The sequence below is a fragment of the Pelobates fuscus genome, chromosome 9 (genome assembly GCF_036172605.1).
Source record: "Pelobates fuscus isolate aPelFus1 chromosome 9, aPelFus1.pri, whole genome shotgun sequence".
NCBI classification, from domain to species: Eukaryota; Metazoa; Chordata; class Amphibia; order Anura; family Pelobatidae; genus Pelobates; species Pelobates fuscus.
In genome coordinates, this window is record NC_086325.1 from 3,463,552 (window position 1) to 3,486,748 (window position 23,197).

General features: G+C 39.7%; 1 protein-coding gene and 1 non-coding gene across 2 annotated transcripts in view; one reads left to right on the forward strand and one right to left on the reverse strand.

Moving 5' to 3' along the window:
- Positions 1-23,197, reverse strand: part of LOC134573359 (mucin-3A-like) — a 54,321-nt gene that overhangs the window by 25,198 nt on the left and 5,926 nt on the right. The window contains exons 3-5 of the mRNA XM_063433061.1: positions 19,423-19,488; positions 13,724-13,889; positions 3,521-3,697 (exon numbers count right to left, since the gene is read on the reverse strand). Coding sequence (XP_063289131.1) covers positions 3,521-3,697; positions 13,724-13,889; positions 19,423-19,488 — 409 coding nt within the window. The remainder of the gene's footprint in view (positions 1-3,520; positions 3,698-13,723; positions 13,890-19,422; positions 19,489-23,197) is intronic.
- On the forward strand, positions 16,152-16,230 carry LOC134573813 (small nucleolar RNA SNORA17). Its single transcript, XR_010085373.1, has one exon. It is a non-coding gene; the product is annotated as a small nucleolar RNA SNORA17 (small nucleolar RNA).

Here is a 23,197-nt window from a genome sequence, read left to right on the forward strand (position 1 = left end):
ACAACTCTAGCCCCTCTTATATCTCCTCACAGATCCATAGGTATGTCCCTTCTCGGTCTCTCCGCTCTGCCCGTGACCACCTCCTGACCGCTGCTCGCAACCATACAGCCAACTCGCACTTGCAGGACTTCTCGCAGGCGGCTCCCTTCCTATGGAATAGCCTGCCTACCGCCATCAGACTCTCCCCTAGTCTTCAATCATTTAAGAAGAGCCTTAAAACCCTTCTCTTTAGGAAAGCTTATGGCCTCCCAGAGTAACCTCTACCTCACATACCTGTCTCTTGCTCTCTCCTAAAGGGCAGCACTTTACTCTCTCCTCCAGCCCTGCCTTATTTGATTGATATTTCTTGTCCTAACGTGTTTTATATCCCACCTCCTATAGACTGTAAGCTCGTTTGAGCAGGGTCCTCTTCAACCTATCGTTACTGTAAGTTTACTTGTAATTGTCCTATTTATAGTTACATCCCCAGCCTTATAATATTGTAAAGTGTTATGGAATCTGTTGGCGCTATATAAATGACAATAAAAATAATAAAACAAATGTTTATATGTACTGTGTACATATACACACTGCCTGGACCAAAAAAAGTCACCACCTGGATTTAACTAAGCAAATAGGTAGGAACCTCGTACTGGATAGTTACTGCGTGGGCGATTATCTTTCAGCTGGCAACAAGTTATTTAACCCCAACTGATGCAATGAGTAGCTTCTCATTTCTTAAACAACCATGTCGAAAGACACATCCCGTGGTCGTGGACAAGATGTTAGTCTGTTTGAGAAGGGTCAAATCATTTGCATGTATCAAACAGAGAAAACATCTAAGAAGATTGCATATACTACTAAAATTGGGTAAAGAACTGTCCAACGCATTTTAAAAACTGGAAGGATAGTGGGGAACCACCAGTGATGGGCGCATCAGGGTAAGAAGAGAGGCAGATGAAGTGATGCACCCATCATGCCTAGTGCCTTCTATACAAGCCTGTGGGACCAGTGCTATGATCTGGCAACATTATGTGCCCAAAGAATGAGGTCAGCTGACTACCTGAATATACTAAATGGCCAATTTATTCCATCAATGGATTTTTTCTTCTCTGATGGACGGGCATATTCCAAGATGACAATGCCAGGATTCATCGGGTTTAAATTGTGAAAGAGTGGTTCAGGGAGCACATCATTTTCACACATGGATTAGCCACCAGAGTCCAGACATTAACCCCATTGAGAATCTTTGGGATGTGCTGGAGAAGGCTTTGCGCCGTGGCTTGTATTTGGTAACACAATGTTTTCTAGAAATTGATTTCTCGAATTCTAAGGTTACAGTGCATTTATCTTCATATCTGTATTACTTGAATTCATTTTAAGTTAAAAAATCATGAATATTTGTTTAACACAAACATCCTCTTTACTCCATGGTATTACAAATCCTGGGAAGTGACAGATTCTCTTTAAGTCACTCATTTAGTCCTCGAATGAGATGTACACAGAATAGACACCTGAGAGCGAAACTTGTGACAGAGTCACAAGAGACAGCTGCTATCGAGTATAAGGAATGAGCACATTGTAGGAAGCAGACAGGGAATTTGTCAAAATCAAGCTTTGTTGACCAAAGATAGGAATTAACTTATAACCCTATATGTGTAGAAAATGTACGTCCTAATGTAAAACCTCTCGTTACTATACAGAGTCTTAGTAAACGCACAGCTTGTGTTAATAATAGCCATGGACATTGCATTAACTAAACCAGAATCCAAATTTTAATGTGACTTCACAGAGATGTAGTTACTAGTTTAATCTTCTGAATCTTATCTAAAATATGTCTGTAGTGTAAGATTATAGATCATTCTGTGACAAAGTAAAAGTACTACAAATAACATAACAATTGGTGAACACAATTCACAAGAGGTGAAATTCAAACAGAGCCCAATGTGACTCCATGCCTGTAAGTTGGATGCAACAAAAATAAAGGAGGTCCAGGCACTCCTTGGTTCAATCCAGGCACTTTTATTGGAGCCACAGCAGGGGTCAAGTCCTGGGGAATAAAGTGTGGGAACTCACTCGAGTTCCACCCCCACCCCACCACCAAAAAAAACCAAAAAACTTGTATGCATATATAAACGCGTACACACACACTCAGGTGCACACATACACTTACAGACACACACGTACACTCACAGACACACAAAGACACACACAAACACAGACATACACACACAAATTCACAGATAGACACACACACACTCTCACAGACACACACACTCACAGACACACACATACACTCCCAGGCACACACACACACTCTCAGACACACACACTCAGACACATACACACACTCCCAGACACATACACACACACACATACACTCCCAGACACACACCCAGACACATACACGCACACACTCAGACACACACACAGACACCAACACACACAAACACTCACAGACACACAAATACACATACATACGCTCACAGATACACACACTCACTCCCAGACACACACACATACACACACACTCCCAGACACACACACTCACACACACTCCCAGACACATACACACACACACACATACACTCACAGACACACACTCCCAGACACATACACAGACACACACACTCCCAGACACATACACACACACACTCCCAGACACATACACACACACACACACACTCCCAGACACATACACACACACACTCACTCAGACACATACACACACACACACACATACATACACTCACAGACACACACACACACACACACACATATACACTCCAAGACACACAACACACACACATATATACACAAGAATTATTTGTATATTTTTTTTAAATTTAAAAATGTCCACCCAGCCTCCCTACCTGGAGAGCTGGCGTGGACCTGTCCCTGGGGTCCAGTGGGGCTTCAGTGCAGCCGGCTCTTGTCTCGCTGTCAGACGCGGCGAGGGAGCTGTGTTCTCTCTGCTCCCTCTCGTCGCGCGGGTTGTCTACTGATGCCGGGAGCCGGAAATGACGTCATATTCTGGCTCCCAGCATCAGCAAACGGCGCGGCGAGAGGGAGCAGAGAGAACACAGCTCCCTCGCCACGTCTGACAGCGAGACAAGAGCCGGCCGGGGGGGGGGGGGGGTATTTTTTGCCGCCCCCTGAGTGCCTGCAGGACCACAAACGGGAACGGCGTTCCTGATCTAAAAAAAGTGCAGGAACGCCATTCCCACGCCTTCCTGCAGGTCTCCAGCCCTGAACCACAGCAACGTTTCAACCTCATAGTCGAAACGTTGCTGTGGTTCCAATATAAGTGCCTGGATTGAACTAAGGAGTGCCTGGACTTCCTTTATTTTTGTTTAATCAATTATGGGAATCTGGTGTTTGGTTCTGGTACAGTAAGCATCCTGGCTCTGCCTGATGGGAGTGAGTGCAGTTCCATATATAGTTGGATGCAGTCCTTCGGTGTTGGCGATAACATTTTAGCTCTAATTGTATCACAGCAGTATAATGGCTGACACAAAGCCATGGACTGTATTGTACTTACTTTGTTAATGAGTTGCGTTTGCCTCTCCGTCTCCGTCTGCGACACAGAATGAATGCTATGATTGCTATAAGGATTAAGACAATGAGAGCGGCTGTGACTCCCCCAATCACTCCAGGTCTGCTAATCCTGGTGTCACAGCTCTTCCCTGAGTACCAGAAGTCATTGGTGTCCGGACATCTGTGGGTGGAAACAAAATGTTACTTTGCTTGGTTTATAAACATTATGTGGACGTTGATACTCTCCCACCATTAACATACTATCCCTTCATTAGCATAGTATCCCACCATTAACATACTATCCCTTCATTAGCATAGTATCCCACCATTAACATACTATCCCATCATTAGCATAGTATCCCACCATTAACATACTATCCCTTCATTAGCATAGTATCCCACCATTAACATACTATCCCTTCATTAGCATAGTATCCCACCATTAACATACTATCCCTTCATTAGCATAGTATCCCACCATTAACATACTATCCCATCATTAGCATAGTATCCCACCATTAACATACTATCCCTTCATTAGCATAGTATCCCACCATTAACATACTATCCCTTCATTAGCATAGTATCCCACCATTAACATACTATCCCTTCATTAGCATAGTATCCCACCATTAACATACTATCCCATCATTAGCATAGTATCCCACCATTAACATACTATCCCTTCATTAGCATAGTATCCCACCATTAACATACTATCCCATCATTAGCATAGTATCCCACCATTAACATACTATCCCATCATTAGCATAGTATCCCACCATTAACATACTATCCCTTCATTAGCATAGTATCCCACCATTAACATACTATCCCATCATTAGCATAGTATCCCACCATTAACATACTATCCCTTCATTAGCATAGTATCCCACCATTAACATACTATCCCTTCATTAGCATAGTATCCCACCATTAACATACTATCCCTTCATTAGCATAGTATCCCACCATTAACATACTATCCCATCATTAGCATAGTATCCCACCATTAACATACTATCCCTTCATTAGCATAGTATCCCACCATTAACATACTATCCCTTCATTAGCATAGTATCCCACCATTAACATACTATCCCTTCATTAGCATAGTATCCCACCATTAACATACTATCCCATCATTAGCATAGTATCCCACCATTAACATACTATCCCTTCATTAGCATAGTATCCCACCATTAACATACTATCCCATCATTAGCATAGTATCCCACCATTAACATACTATCCCATCATTAGCATAGTATCCCACCATTAACATACTATCCCTTCATTAGCATAGTATCCCACCATTAACATACTATCCCTTCATTAGCATAGTATCCCACCATTAACATACTATCCCATCATTAGCATAGTATCCCACCATTAACATACTATCCCTTCATTAGCATAGTATCCCACCATTAACATACTATCCCATCATTAGCATAGTATCCCACCATTAACATACTATCCCTTCATTAGCATAGTATCCCACCATTAACATACTATCCCTTCATTAGCATAGTATCCCACCATTAACATACTATCCCTTCATTAGCATAGTATCCCACCATTAACATACTATCCCTTCATTAGCATAGTATCCCACCATTAACATACTATCCCTTCATTAGCATAGTATTCCATGATTAACATACTATCCCTTCATTAGCATAGTATCCCACCATTAACATACTATCCCTTCATTAGCATAGTATCCCACCATTAACATACTATCCCTTCATTAGCATAGTATCCCACCATTAACATACTATCCCTTCATTAGCATAGTATCCCACGATTAACATACTATCCCTTCATTAGCATAGTATCCCACCATTAACATACTATCCCTTCATTAGCATAGTATCCCATGATTAACATACTATCCCTTCATTAGCATAGTATCCCACCATTAACATACTATCCCTTCATTAGCATAGTATCCCATGATTAACATACTATCCCTTCATTAGCATAGTATCCCACCATTAACATACTATCCCTTCATTAGCATAGTATCCCATGATTAACATACTATCCCTTCATTAGCATAGTATCCCATGATTAACATACTATCCCTTCATTAGCATAGTATCCCATGATTAACATACTATCCCTTCATTAGCATAGTATCCCACGATTAACATACTATCCCTTCATTAGCATAGTACCCCACGATTAACATACTATCCCTTCATTAGCATAGTATCCCACCATTAACATACTATCCCTTCATTAGCATAGTATCCCATGATTAACATGCTATCCCTTCATTAGCATAGTATCCCACGATTAACATACTATCCCTTCATTAGCATAGTATCCCACGATTAACATGCTATCCCTTCATTAGCATAGTATCCCATGATTAACATACTATCCCTTCATTAGCATAGTATCCCATGATTAACATACTATCCCTTCATTAGCATAGTATCCCACTATTAACATACTATCCCTTCATTAGCATAGTATCCCATGATTAACATACTATCCCTTCATTAGCATAGTATTCCATGATTAACATACTATCCCTTCATTAGCATAGTATCCCATGATTAACATACTATCCCTTCATTAGCATAGTATCCCACTATTAACATACTATCCCTTCATTAGCATAGTATCCCACTATTAACATACTATCCCTTCATTGGCATAGTATCCCACCATTAACATACTATCCCTTCATTAGCATAGTATCCCACCATTAACATACTATCCCTTCATTAGCATAGTATCCCACGATTAACATACTATCCCTTCATTAGCATAGTATCCCACGATTAACATGCTATCCCTTCATTAGCATAGTATCCCATGATTAACATACTATCCCTTCATTAGCATAGTATCCCATGATTAACATACTATCCCTTCATTAGCATAGTATCCCACTATTAACATACTATCCCTTCATTAGCATAGTATTCCATGATTAACATACTATCCCTTCATTAGCATAGTATCCCACCATTAACATACTATCCCTTCATTAGCATAGTATCCCACCATTAACATACTATCCCTTCATTAGCATAGTATCCCACCATTAACATACTATCCCTTCATTAGCATAGTATCCCACCATTAACATACTATCCCATCATTAGCATAGTATCCCACCATTAACATACTATCCCTTCATTAGCATAGTATCCCACCATTAACATACTATCCCTTAATTAGCATAGTATCCCACTATTAACATACTATCCCTTCATTGGCATAGTATCCCACCATTAACATACTATCCCTTCATTAGCATAGTATCCCACCATTAACATACTATCCCTTCATTAGCATAGTATCCCACGATTAACATACTATCCCTTCATTAGCATAGTATCCCACCATTAACATACTATCCCTTCATTAGCATAGTATCCCACCATTAACATACTATCCCTTCATTAGCATAGTATCCCACGATTAACATACTATCCCTTCATTAGCATAGTATCCCACCATTAACATACTATCCCTTCATTAGCATAGTATCCCATGATTAACATACTATCCCTTCATTAGCATAGTATCCCACCATTAACATACTATCCCTTCATTAGCATAGTATCCCATGATTAACATACTATCCCTTCATTAGCATAGTACCCCACGATTAACATACTATCCCTTCATTAGCATAGTATCCCACCATTAACATACTATCCCTTCATTAGCATAGTATCCCATGATTAACATGCTATCCCTTCATTAGCATAGTATCCCACGATTAACATACTATCCCTTCATTAGCATAGTATCCCACGATTAACATGCTATCCCTTCATTAGCATAGTATCCCATGATTAACATACTATCCCTTCATTAGCATAGTATCCCATGATTAACATGCTATCCCTTCATTAGCATAGTATCCCACGATTAACATGCTATCCCTTCATTAGCATAGTATCCCATGATTAACATACTATCCCTTCATTAGCATAGTATCCCACTATTAACATACTATCCCTTCATTAGCATAGTATCCCATGATTAACATACTATCCCTTCATTAGCATAGTATTCCATGATTAACATACTATCCCTTCATTAGCATAGTATCCCATGATTAACATACTATCCCTTCATTAGCATAGTATCCCACTATTAACATACTATCCCTTCATTAGCATAGTATCCCACTATTAACATACTATCCCTTCATTGGCATAGTATCCCACCATTAACATACTATCCCTTCATTAGCATAGTATCCCACCATTAACATACTATCCCTTCATTAGCATAGTATCCCACGATTAACATACTATCCCTTCATTAGCATAGTATCCCACGATTAACATGCTATCCCTTCATTAGCATAGTATCCCATGATTAACATACTATCCCTTCATTAGCATAGTATCCCATGATTAACATACTATCCCTTCATTAGCATAGTATCCCACTATTAACATACTATCCCTTCATTAGCATAGTATTCCATGATTAACATACTATCCCTTCATTAGCATAGTATCCCACCATTAACATACTATCCCTTCATTAGCATAGTATCCCACCATTAACATACTATCCCTTCATTAGCATAGTATCCCACCATTAACATACTATCCCTTCATTAGCATAGTATCCCACTATTAACATACTATCCCTTCATTAGCATAGTATCCCACCATTAACATACTATCCCTTCATTAGCATAGTATCCCACCATTAACATACTATCCCTTCATTAGCATAGTATCCCACGATTAACATACTATCCCTTCATTAGCATAGTATCCCACAATTAACATACTATCCCTTCATTAGCATAGTATCCCACCATTAACATACTATCCCTTCATTAGCATAGTATCCCATGATTAACATACTATCCCTTCATTAGCATAGTATCCCACCATTAACATACTATCCCTTCATTAGCATAGTATCCCACGATTAACATACTATCCCTTCATTAGCATAGTATCCCACCATTAACATACTATCCCTTCATTAGCATAGTATCCCATGATTAACATACTATCCCTTCATTAGCATAGTATCCCACGATTAACATACTATCCCTTCATTAGCATAGTATCCCACCATAAACATACTCTCCCACCATTAGCATAGTATCCCACCATTAACATACTATCCCTTCATTAGCATAGTATCCCACCATAAACATACTATCCTTCATTAGCATAGTATCCCACCATTAACATACTATCCCTTCATTAGCATAGTATCCCAGGATTAACATACTATCCCTTCATTAGCATAGTATCCCACGATTAACATACTATCCCTTCATTAGCATAGTATCCCACCATAAACATACTCTCCCACCATTAGCATAGTATCCCACCATTAACATACTATCCCTTCATTAGCATAGTATCCCACCATAAACATACTATCCTTCATTAGCATAGTATCCCACCATTAACATACTATCCCTTCATTAGCATAGTATCCCAGGATTAACATACTATCCCTTCATTAGCATAGTATCCCACGATTAACATACTATCCCTTCATTAGCATAGTATCCCACCATAAACATACTATCCCACCATAAAAATACTATCCCTCCATAAACATAGTATCCCTCAGGGCCGGACTGGGGAAAAAAATTGGCGCGGGCATCACATCTCGGTCATCCATGGCACCCTCATCATACTCCACTGCTGGTTCCATCCTGGTTCTGTCAGGGTCGCTGTACTCAGACATGCGTTGCCCTCAATTTGTAAAATCCCAAGAATGGTGTCTCCTGTAGCTGTCCTTCTGGCTCTAGGAACGATCTTGCCACCAATTGTAACGGACCGTTTCAGCAGACAAGGGGTTAAAACCGCTTAGACGATAATCCCCTTTCTGAGGCAGGCACAGCTACAGTAGAATCACCAAAACTCACGAATTGAATACAAGTGAATGCACCAAACTCCCGAACTGCATACAAGGGAATAAGGTAGCACTCCAAACTCCCGACCTGGAACCTCACGAATAGCTGCTAGCAGACGAACAGGAAAAGCTCCCAAGCGGCTTACACTCCTGGCAATCAGTCTCTATCAGCATACAGTGAATCCCCCCAAGAACGAGACAGGGCTCCGTGTTGACGGTCAAGCAGTGGTCTGTTTATTGAGGGCTACCTGTCCCTGTATTTATGCAGGTCTCCCACCTGGTGGACACTCCCCTAGGGGACCAGATGGAAGACTGTAACTACGGACTGACAAGTACCAATTACAGACATACAGCAGTAAAACATCCCCACAATGCATCATGGCTTCCTCCCCTCTGCCCTGGAGATAATTTAGAAGTAATTCAATTATCTCCCAGGACAAAGGCAAATCACCATTATGCACGTTGGGACACAAAGACAGACTATCACTTTAAAATATATAATGGGACAAATGGTACAGTAAATATATACATGTAACATATCCCCAGATAGCTCAGGTCTGAGTGTACATTATTAGGTGAATGGCACTCAGACCACACAAATACAGTTTAATTGCCATGGAGCCAAAGTCTTTAATTACCCTAATATGCTCCATGGCATAGCTATCTGGGTTAAAACTTTCCTCCAACATAAAACACTGATTTTACATACATTCGTTAAATCAGTACGAATTAGAACCAGGGGCTGGAGGCTCAGCGATGCTTAGCTGACACAGTGTCCGGGTTTGGTGCATGAAAGCCGGGCAGAAAAGCGCTGACTGCCCGGGGAGCTCCAGAACACCGCCATCGTGTGGTGGCTAGGTGTAACCGCGACCACCCAGTAACAATCAATTAAGCTGCGGTTAACCGCAGCTACTGGGTGGTCAATTGCCGGCACACGCTCGTTAAGCCGCGGTTAACCGTGGCTTCAGGGAGGTAAATGGAGGGCACACGCCAGCCTCTGGGTGGCCCATTAACAGCGCCGGCTGGCTTCCCACGGCTCTGGGGAGGTTGAAAAAAGTCTGTTTGTTCGGTAGATAGAATCTACCGAACGGCTGTGCAGAAAGGAAGAAATAAATCCTTCTGCGCAGTAAAATTAACCCTTTAACTGCCGGTCCATAATCCAAAGGCAGCAGGCGGGCAACCAGGCTCCTCCAATGCAATGTGGCGAGATTAGTCTCGTCACAGTGTATAACAGAGCTCCACAGTAATAATACTCCTAGTAATGTGCCTGAGTGTATAACAGAGCTCCACATCAATAATACTCCCAGTAATGTGTCTGAGTGTATAACAGAGCTCCACAGCAATAATACTTCCAGTAGTGTGTCTTAGTGTTTAACAGAGCTCCCCAGCAATAATACTCCCAGTAATGTATTATAACAGAGCTCCACCGTAATAATACTCCCAGTAATTTGTCTGAGTGTATAACAGAGCTCCATAGCAATAATACTCCCAGTAATGTGTCTGAGTGTATAACAGAGCTACACAGCAATAATACCCCCAGTAATGTGTCTGAGTGTATAACAGAGCTCCACAACAATAATACTCCTGGTAATGTGCCTGAGTGTATAACAGAGCTCCACAGTAATAATACTCCCAGTAATGTGTCTGAGTGTATAACAGACCTCCACAGTGATACTACTCCCAGTTATGTGTCTGAGTGTATAACAGAGCTCCACAGCAATAATACTCCCAGTAATGTGTCTGTGTGTATAACAGAACTCCACAGCAATAATACTCCCAGTAATGTGTCTGAGTGTATAACAGAGCTGCACAGCAATAATACTCCCAGTAATGTGTCTGAGTGTATAACAGAGCTCCACAGCAATAATACTCCCAGTAATGTGTCTGAGTGTATAACTGAGCTCCACAGCAATAATACTCCCAGTAATGTGTCTGAGTGTATAACAGAGCTCCACAGTAATAATACTCCCAGTAATGTGTCTGAGTGTATAACAGGGCTCCACAGCAATAATACTCCCAGTAATGTGTCTGAGTGTATAACAGAGCCAAAAAGAGGGCTTGCACCTATTGTTTCCGGGCAATTCAGAGTGTGATTAAAACATTTTAATACGTATCTGAATGCCATGAAAATACTCAGATGTTTATTCACTTGTCAACATCACTGATTGTAGGATCCTCCCGGATTTCCGAGTGTACCACTGCTGGAGTCACCAGAGATAAGCGCAGTGTGAGCCCATATGTACACATTTATAGTTTACACTAAGGAAGAATTCCTGGACATTTACTCTGTACGCTAACACTCCAGCAGGGTCTATGTACGGACCATGGTACTCGCAGCCTTGCCAAGAAACCCGTTATAGAACACTTGCACGCTTGGATGTCACTCCTTTCTATGACTGAACATGTCACTGGCACACTGCTCTGCTTATCGTGCCCATTTATACTCACCATGGTTAGCAAGGATACAAACATTGGTTTCTAACAATTTGCCTCAGAACTTGTAAATGGTTAAAACGTGTAAAAAAAAATACCTGAACACTTTATGAATCAGGAAGGACATAATGGTTGGTCCAATTCTCCCTTAAAATGCAGTGAATTAAATATATTTAAATCAGTGTAATGGGCAGGAGGATTTCCGATGCCAGAATGGATGGACCAACCAGTCTCCCAGCATACAGTGCCAGGGGAACATGCAGTACCCAAAACACTATTTAAATATTAAATATACAGTAGCCCTATGGCTAACTGCAAATGGCTTCATAATAATTGGGATTTATACCCCAATGTTAGCTTGCTCTAAGGCAGGGGTCCTCAAACCTTTCAACCAGGGAGCCAGTTTACGGTCCCTCTGACCCTGTTGGGGGCCGGACTATAAAACAAATATATATACGAATTCCTATGCACACTGCACACACACGCATAAGGACATAAATACACACACACATACTGACATACATACATACATAAACAGACAGACACACACACACACACAGACATATACACACACTGACACACACACACACACACACACACACACAGACATATACACACACACACACACACACACACACACAGACATATACACACACACACACACACACACACACACACACACACACACACAGACATACACACACATACACACACACATACATATACACACACACACACACACATATACACACATACTGACATACATACATACATAAACTGACACACATACTGACATACATACTGAAATACACACACAGACACACACATATACACACACACACACAGACATACACACACATATACACACACACAGATATACATACACACACACACATACATATACACACACACACACACACATATACACACATACTGACATACACACCTACTGACACACATACATACTGACATACATACTGACATACATACATAGCTAATTTTGCTCACCTTTTTTTTGCAGGAGGGTGGGTGGCTGTGGCTGATGGGAGTCGGTGTGGCTCCTGCGACTTAGCTCTCTCCCGTGCGGAGGGAGCTGGGAGGAAGTGACGGTCGCAGTACTTACGGCTGCAATTTTTTTTTAAAGGGGCCCTTAAAAAAGGGGTCGCTATATTGCATGGCCGCAGCACTGACCGGGCCCCTAAAGATATAGGGCCCATTGGGTGGCCCTGACTGCTTGGGCTAGGTTCAAGACCCTGGCAGGCCGTAGTTTGAGGACCCCTGCACTAAGGTTACAAAGCAATTTGTCACATTGTTCTTCTACATCAACAGTGTTTATCAGATTCATTAATTATCTCAGGAATTGAACAGTTTCTGTGTTATTTGCAAGTCGTACAGGACATTTCAGGCCGATTTAGATGGACCTCAATTCAGGGCGCAGCTGGGATCAGGCAGTTTGGTCAATTTTGCAGTTTTGCATAATGATTATTCTTACATGAGCTAATGAACACCTTATGGACCAATGATATCTCATGCCTTCATTATTCCGGCCAATCTTCCATCCTTTGGGATGAATGTCCCGGCAAGACAGCAGATTGCCCAGAGCAAAGGACGGCTCTGTCTGTAAATAGGTGGCCCATTCCTAAAGCGGGTGGCCAGGCTGACTGACAGTGCTCTGTGCATGGTCCTAGTATCCAGTCTATTCCAGCTGTTTAAAATCTGAAGGCAGATATCAACATGTAAAACAGATCCCGACACCCAATTTAGCAGGGAGATTACCCCAAGATGGCCATGTGGGTTTTCTCATTTTGAGGCAGTTCTAATATTTCGAGTCCCAGCACAATGGACTACTGACAACAAACCTTGTTTACTCTCTCCATTGTTCTCAAAATGAGCCACTTACAAGCATTGTGGTCCTGATTTGGCTATCACACGGCACTCCCCATAGTTGCAGTTTAATCTGCCTGGTACGCCCGTGGTGCAGTAAGTAACACAGGTATAATTTGTACCATTTCCATATTGAAAATAGAACTCCCGGGTTTGATTTGGAGCTGCGAGTTGGCACGGGTCTGCAATAAAGACAGTATGTTGGAGAGTACAACATTAGACACTTAAAGAATGAAGACATGTTTCGAAACAGATTGAAATCTAGTCTTGTATCTTGCAACTCTAATAAAACGTATTCACAAGCATGTTACATTGATTTATATTTCATGTCTGTCTCTACACTCCCACTGTCCTTACTGTAGGATATAATCCAGCCGCACTCACTCACAAATAAAAGGATTTCTAGGAACAATCTGCTGGCTGCTCGCTGTTTGATAGACATGCCCCCACATGCGGTACGGTGGGTGGGGGCATAATTGAGGTGTTAAACCTCCCTCTCTCTATTGAAATTCACTGTAAAGTCTCACTTTAACGAATAACACTGTAAATTATATGACTACGACAAAATTCCACCTGGGACGCTGTTGAAACCCTCCCCCCCCAGACTCAAGAACATCCCCCTTGGATGACAGCACTAGATCAAACATGAAATTAAATATACCGGTATATAAAATAAATGACCCCCTAACTATTTGACTACTGTCCAAACCACAGACTCTCTATAGACTAACTAGCTCAATAGTCCATGTCTATAGTCTAATACATTGAAATACCCCATCAACCATTGCCTCAAGCTCGGGATAATTACATCGAATTACTCTCTTTTATTTGACATTTGGAAAAACTACATATATATATAATTTGTAGTTGGGGCAAAATTGCCGTGATGGTAAGGTAACATAACATATAATTTGTAACCAACAAACATAGTTCAATAACACCAGTTGGTTGTGGTGTGCCGGAACCGACAATGCAGTAGACCTGTAATAAAGAGGGCAAAAAGAAGTGTACCATACAAAATGTATTCATATTACAAAACATCAATTATTTGGACAAATCACAAAAAGCTTGCCGTAACTCTTTAACTGGGTTTGGTATGTATAGAGTTTAAGGAGAAGATTTCCAGCGTCCCATAGCTTTGATTATAGGAGCTGGAATGTGGTTGGAGGAAGCAGATGATGCCGTCCCTATACAGAAGGAATGTCCTGAGAAATGGTTTGCATTTAGGCCAAGTATGGTTAAGAGCAAACTGACATAGAGCATACATTTAGCAGTAGTGAGAATTCAGCTGTGTAGTTCTAATAGTGGTTGGTGTGGTTGTGTATGGAAAGTGTTGAAATAGGTATCCAGAACCTTAACGGGGCACCATTTATTATAGGTAGGGAAAAGAGGTATGTTGACCGTGTGTCCCATCTGGTTAGAGTGATGAAGTGACAGAACGTAATGGTCTAAGGATTTGTTGATATTGACTATTTTAATGCAGTCTGTGGCCGTTACATTACTGGTGGTGAATTCCTTTGGATGTAAAAATCCATAAAAAGCTAGATAGATGGCTGTTTTAATTACCATATTGGTTTTATGTTCGAATGGAGCTGTATTTAACAAGTCGGATAATGATTGGAATATTTTATTGTGGATGGGTAGTCTCTGAGGTGGCAGATATGTATCGATCTTTTGGATTCCCTTCAATAAAGTCGTTATCTGGTATGATGAAAGGAATCTTATTTTATAAGGATGTTGTAATAGCATGTGCTGTTGGATGCCCGTTAGATAAAGTTTGATCGTGTTAAAAGATAATTTTAAGTTAAGGTGGCAAAAAGAAGTGAACCCCAATATAGCTTACAAAGCAAACATGTCCTGAACTTGAAATTCCGCTATGAACTTAGTGAGAATGTGAAAGGCCCTATCGTGTTTTTTCCTAGAGTTAACTGAAAGTGCATGCATGAATCAATAAACATCTAATCCAGGAGCATGTCTTGGAATGACGGGGCAGAGGTAGCCAGCTGGGAAGCGGTGGGCAGCGTCTGGGGAGAAGGCCTGAAATCGAAACCGAGACAATTGATCAGCTGATATATGCCTGCAGAATAAATCAGTATCTAACTTACTCCAATTTATGCTGTAGTTAAACTGAGTCAGAGCTGCAGCCACCTTTGCAGAAAAGGAACAGTGGTAGTCATAAAAGGCTGTACCACCGTATTTGTGCCCCAGATCCATCAGCTTTGAGCATATATACGTCCAACTCTTCTCTTTTCTTAGGATATACAGAGCAATACACATCCCTATAAATCCCAAATCCTAACACAAATTCCGGTGCAAACTGTTTTTTGTTTAGCCTAGGATCTCTTGCCCCCCGTACCACTGAAATATCCCCATATGCATATGGTCCTGGCTAATCTTAAAAAGGACATCCTGAGGGCAAGGATAATATCCTAGTCTCGCTTCTCATTGCCTCCCAGGATGTCCTTGAGGCAATGTCTCAAGGACATCCTGGGAGGCAATGAGAAGCGAGACTAGGTTAACATCCTGCCCTCCAGGACGTCCTTTTTAAGATTAGCCGGGACCATATGCGATGGGTTGATACTCTCGGGGACCTTAAATGTGGCAAGAGAGTTACCGGGCATGACAGCTGTGCCTGCTGAATCTTGAATAGCAGGCCCTATAGGCATATTGGAGGAACACAAAGAAATACAGGAAAGGGCTGCGCCAATAGTTAAACGTACAATAGTTTGTCTGAATATAACGTAGTTTGTCTCACCGATATGGTGGGACTAAAGTTCTGATGGAGTAACTGAAGTTAAAGTCCGATAATATTGAGGTCTCACTCAGAAGTAAGTAACTTTATAAGGTGCCTGTTTTTGGCTGTAGAGTCCTCAATGTCCCTAGTAGTCCAACCGTCCCGCTTATATGCAAGACAAAAACGAGGAGACCCAATGGTGCAGTAAATAAAAGCCAATATGGGTAAAATAAACAAATATATGCATTAAACTCACATTTAAAAGAGCTATAGCCGGCTCTGGTGTGGGTTTATAATTTGTAGACCCTAGCCCCCCCATTGCCTAAATTTTTGACTTGCATAACTTTTTGTGATCTCTTTTATGTTTTGATTTAGATACAATTTTATGGTTCCTTTTAAAGTTTTAAATCCATATTTGTGTCTCTCGGTATTTTAATCCTTATATTTTACTGCCATTTATATGATTTCTTATTCACTTTTTTCATTTTAATCTTATATGCATTTATATTTAAATTATATTCCTGTAAGATTTATTTCTAGATAGATATATGCCTTTTATCATCCTTATGTTTTCTGTTTATTAAAATGGAATAAAGGAAAAATAGTATATATATATTTGTTTAAATTATATTCCTGTAAGATTTATTTCTAGATAGATATAGATATAGTATATATATATTTTTGTTTTTGCTGAGAAGTGATGACATCGACTTCCTATACTAAAGTCATACCCGGTCCAAAACCTTACTTTTTCTATTTTTTACACTTATTTAAGATACAGCTACACTTGTAATTATTTCATTATGTCTTTTCTTAATATTTATGTATGTGTTCATATTCTTTGATTGTATTGGCTGCTAATCTGTGATGTTTTTTGGCGCCAATTTTAATTGCTCAGTTACCTGTATATACTCAGAGCAGCCAGGTTCTAAACTCTAACCCATTTGATAAAGCCCTAGTGGTGAAACGCGTTATGGTTATTTTGATTTTGTATTTTTTTTTAAATAAAAGGCTTTTTGGTTACAATTTTGTGCCAATCATCTTTTTAATACACTTTTTTTATTTGGAATTTTTAACCTGGCTTCCTTTTATCTTCGTGTGATTCCAAATATATCCGAGGTGGGGATCATACCACCAACGCTGACATCATAGTACAGTTTGCCTGCACTTCATTTTTATTTATGTTTACTGCATATTTTATTATACTGAGAGCACTATTGGCTGTATTTTATATATCCCTCTCCTGAGTGCTGGATACCAACCCTCTGGAGGACTCCCATCACATATCCTTTAAAGCAGGGTTTATACCGTTGTACGCCCTTCACACCAGAGCCGGCTATAGCTCTTTTAAATGTGAGTTGATTGCACATATTTGTTTATTTTACCCATATTGGCTTTTATATACTACACCATTGGGTCTCCTCGTTTTTGTCTTGCATATAAGCGGGACGGTTGGACCACTAGGGACATTGAGTACTCTACACCCAAAAACAGGCACCTTATAAAGTTACTTACTTCTGAGTGAGACCTCAATATTATCAGACTTTACCTTCAGTTACTCCATCAGAACTTTAGTCCCACCATATCAGTGAGACCAACTATGTTATATTGCCCTACCTATTCAGACGAACTATTGTACCTTCTAATTATTGGTGCAGCCCTTTTCCTGTATTTCTTTGTGTTACATGTTCTCTCCTCAGAGGGTTTGAGGGTTACCTTCTGTTGGGCCGCTGCCTACCTAACTTCAATTTTATTAGCGCTGACCCTTTTCTTATCTTTATATTGGAGGAACAGACTGCTTCTAATTTCTCCAGTCTATCACTTATGGTTCCAATGGAAGACATCAACAAGGTCATCATAGCATGAAGAGCCGGCATCTGAGACCCACTAGGCCCTTTCCCTGCATCTGAGTTGTCGGTGTTAGTATTGAGCAGTCTGAATAACTACGCTTTCCTGGCAGTAGCTGGGAAAGGACTACAAAGAAAAGAATATATATATATATATATATATATATATACACATACTGTAATTACCATGAGTGAGACAAATGTAGCCTGGCACTGGCTGGCTAGCTAGGTGCCAAGCGGTGAAAAATTATACTACCACACAGTGACAGGTGAAGCTCTACTAGTTGCCAAGCGGCATGAGTGGCTCTAACTAGGCGTTGGCAAAAAGTCATTTGAGATGTAAATTGTAAAGTCAGAAGGATTATTTAAATAAGCCAAACTTAAACCAGATTACCAACCTAAAAGGACAAATTTGTCAAAGCAGGAATAATTCCTTTGGCTAATCTTCCCGAACGCACGGTTGACAATGAGCCGCACCAAGACCAGTCTCCGAGCAAGCCGGGGAGAAGCGGCTTGTAGCGTTTGATGAGCGGTCAGGTAAGTAGAGCAAAGACAAGAGCCAGGAACCAGGACCACGAGGGAAAACAAGTAAGAGACAGCAGGACGGCGACTTGACCGGAAGTAACCCCTTCAACTCGCCAGACCAACAACGGTAAAGTAAGAGAGGATTGGCAGCCCTTTTAAAGGGGATTCAAGCCCCTCCCACAACTACAGGTCCAGTCTTAATATATATATATATATACACACACACACACACACACATATACACACACATGTGCACTTTATCAATTGTTATACATGTTTTATACACTCAGATAGAGATGTGCATGTGTGCTTAATATCATAGTCATGCTAAAGCACCAACAAATACTGTAGCACTGTACACTTTATAATACAATATAAACAAAGAATCATCACTGAAAGGAGAACTCAGTCTGTGAGCTTCAAATATAACAATTACAGCACTTTTATACAATTGCCTAATGAGCTTACTATCATGCTGTAGATCAGACTGCAGTCAGGGGGGGTGGGGGGTGTTAGGGTGGGATATTGAGTGCAGATACAGGGGAAATATGGTTACAGCAGTGAAATTGAAAGGAATAGTAATCACTTTAACTTAATGTAACTTCATACCTGTGTTATCAGAAATGTTACTCTTTTTAGTAGTTTGGATGTTTGTCCCATTAAAACACAGGAAAGCTAGAAGATAAAATATATAAGGTTAACCCCTTAAGGACAGAGCTTCAGAAGCTTGACTTACGCTTAATGACACAAGCAATTTTTGCATTTTCTTGCTGTTTGCGTTCAACTGCAATTTGCATCTCTCTCATTTATTGCACCGACACATATTATATACTGTTTTTTAAAGGACAGAAAGGGCTTTAATTTGATATAACATATAAATATATAAATGCTTACTTATTATAAAAAAAATACAGAAAAATGCAAAAAAAATGAAAAATATTGTTTTTTTTTACAGTTTTTGCAATCATAATGTGTGCATAATTAGTGCAGGTTAAGGAAAGTAATTAAAAATAAATTCATTTATTTGTTCTGATTTACAGAATATATAATGTGTCTGGGATTTTAAGTTTTTTTTGGTAGTTACAGGTCACAAAGCACAAGGAGTAAAATAAAATTTTAATATGGAGCGATTTTAGAATTTGGTATGTTTGTCTTGTAAGCCTAATAGCCATAAAATAAAACAAAATTGCCACACAAAAGTATATATTTATATAAAGTAGACATCACAGGCTATTTACCTAAGGTTGTTTTGACACTTTCTACGTAGCCATTTTACCGCCAACCTCTGCTAAATATTGGAGTAAAATTCTGTTTTTGGGGGGTTTTCGCACACAAACGTATAACAAAGAACTTCTCATGTGTATTTTGTAAAGTTGTTGTGTGCTATTCCTGTACAAAGTTTTATTATGTGTTCAGTTACTTCTGCTGAGTACAACGGTACCCCCATTGTATGTCTTTGGCACTATTTTGTGAAGCTACAGTGCCATATAGGAGACCTGTCCTTTTCAGTATTCACAGTAGAATTTTGAGAGACGGATATAATGAGCCTATGCTTCCATTTGGGGTATTATAACAGTTTGACTGTTCAAAAACCCCCACAAAGGCCTACCATTTGTAAAAGTAGACACCCCAGGGTATCTCATAAGGTGCATATTGTGCCTTAACATGCCCCCATTTTTTTACCATTACATGCCAAAGTATGTGGTAAAAAATAATTGTGTGCATTTTTTACATACGGATTGCATTTTTGCTGGGCATTTTGTATATTTCATATGTGCCACTAAGTTCAAACCCCCCAAATTATGCTCAGCTAAGTCTTCTGAGTAAAAGGACACCCCCATTGTATGTCTATGGCACTATTTCGTGAAGCTACAGTGCCATACAGGAGACCTGTCCTTTTCAGTATTCACAGTAGAATTTTGAGAGACGGATTTAATGAGCCTATGCTTCCATTTGGGGTATTATAACAGTTTGACTGTTCAAAAACCCCCACAAAGGCCTACCATTTGTAAAAGTAGACACTCCAGGGTATCTCATAAGGTGCATATTGTGCCTTAACATGCCCCCATTTTTTTACCATTACATGCCAAAGTATGTGGTAAAAAATAATTTTGTGCATTTTTTACATACGGATTGCATTTTTGCTGGGCATTTTGTATATTTCATATGTGCCACTAAGTTCAAACCCCCCAAATTATGCTCAGCTAAGTCTTCTGAGTAAAAGGACACCCCCATTGTATGTCTATGGCACTATTTCGTGAAGCTACAGTGCCATACAGGAGACCTGTCCTTTTCAGTATTCACAGTTGAATTTTGAGAGACGGATTTAATGAGCCTATGCTTCCATTTGGGGTATTATAACAGTTTGACTGTTCAAAAAAAAAACCACAAAGGCCTACCATTTGTAAAAGTAGACACTCCAGGGTATATCATAAGGTGCATATTGTGCCTTAGCATGCCCCCATTTATTCACCAATATATGCCAAAGTATGTGGTAAAAAATAATTTTGTGCATTTTTTGACATACGGATTGCATTTTTGCTGGGCATTTTGTATATTTCATATGTGCCACTAAGTTCAAAACCTTCAAATTATGCTCAGCTAAGTCTTCTGAGTAAAAAGACATCCCCAATGAATGTCTTTGGCACTATTTTGTGAAGCTACAGTGGCATATTGGAGACCAAGCCATATCAGTTTTTACAGAACTTTGAATTTTGACGCTGGACCTATGTGCAATTTCCAAGCATCTTCGTAAGTTTTAAATTCAAACTACCCCACAAAGGCCTACCATTTCTTAAAGTAGACACCCCAGGGTATTTCAAAAGGCATATTTTGAACCTTAGCGTGGGATAATTTTTCCGCTAGCTTGTACCAGGTGTAGTGGTAATAAGCGTTTTTTCTGCCTTTTTGACACACAAAGTGAGTTTGCACAGTATATTTTGCAAACCTTATGTGTACCACCACTCTATAATACTTTATATGTTGCTCAGCTATGTCGGCTGAGTACAAAAATACCCCCGTATGTACCTTTGCCAGGTATATGTGGACATCGGAGGGGCACATTTGGGACACAGCCATTCCATTTTTTTTCAAACTTTACATTTTTACGCTGTGCCCATGTCCCATTTTAGAGTATTTTACCAGGCTATATAATCCAAATACTCCATAAAGCCATACCATTTCTTAAAGAAGACATCCCAGGGTATTTCAAAAGGCATATTTTGAAAATTAGTGTGGGATAATTTTTCCGCTAGCTTGTACCAGGTGTAGTGGTAATAAGCGTTTTTTCTGCCTTTTTGACACACAAAGTGAGTTTGCACAGTATATTTTGCAAACATTTTGTGTACCACCACTCTATAATACTTTATATGTTGCTCAGCTATGTCGGCTGAGTACAAAAATACCCCCGTATGTACCTTTGCCAGGTATATGTGGACATCGGAGGGGCACATTTGGGACACAGCCATTCCATTTTTTTCACACTTTAAATTTTTACGCTGTGCCCATGTCCCATTTTAGAGTATTTTACCAGGCTATATAATCCAAATACCCCATAAAGCCATACCATTTCTTAAAGAAGACATCTCAGGGTATTTCAAAAGGCATATTTTGAACCTTAGCGTGGGATCATTTTTCCGCTAGCTTGTACCAGGTGTAGTGGTAATGAGCGTTATTAAATGTATTTTTTTACTTTTTAAAACTTTTTTTACTTTTTAAAACTATTTTTTAAACTTTTGTTTTGCTTATTAATTTTTTTAAAGTTTCCTAAACTTTCGTAAAACTTTTTTTTACAGATTTAACATTTTTCTAAGCTTTTTCTTTTACCGTTAACCCCTAACTAGCAGTAAGCAGCACTAACAGTAAATTCCCCATTTTCCCATAACTCCCACCCACCCCAGCTAGCAAAATATTTAATTATACAATATTTAAATTAGTTAATTAAATTAATTTAACGCCTGAGGGTTAAAAAATAAATAAAAGTTAATCGTCAGGGGTTAAAAAAAAATTAGATCACAGTATAATACTGTGATCTGCATTTTGATCACTGTAGGCAGTGATAGACTGGCAGGCAAGGGGTTAATTTTTATTTGGACTGGGTAAAGGGTTTTTTTTTTTACTTAAACGTTATTAAAACTTTTTTTTTACTTAATTTTTTAACTTTTTAAAGCTTATTTTAAAACTTTTTTTAACGTTAACCCCTAGTTAGCCTAACACTAAATCCCCCAATTCCCCACTAACTTCCACCCTCCCCAGCTAGCTAAATTTATAATTTTAAAATATTTAAATTAATTAATAAAATAAATTTAACCCCTGAGGGTTAAAAAAAAAAAGAATTAACCCTCAGGGGTTAAAAAAAAAATCAGATCATATTAAAATGTAATCC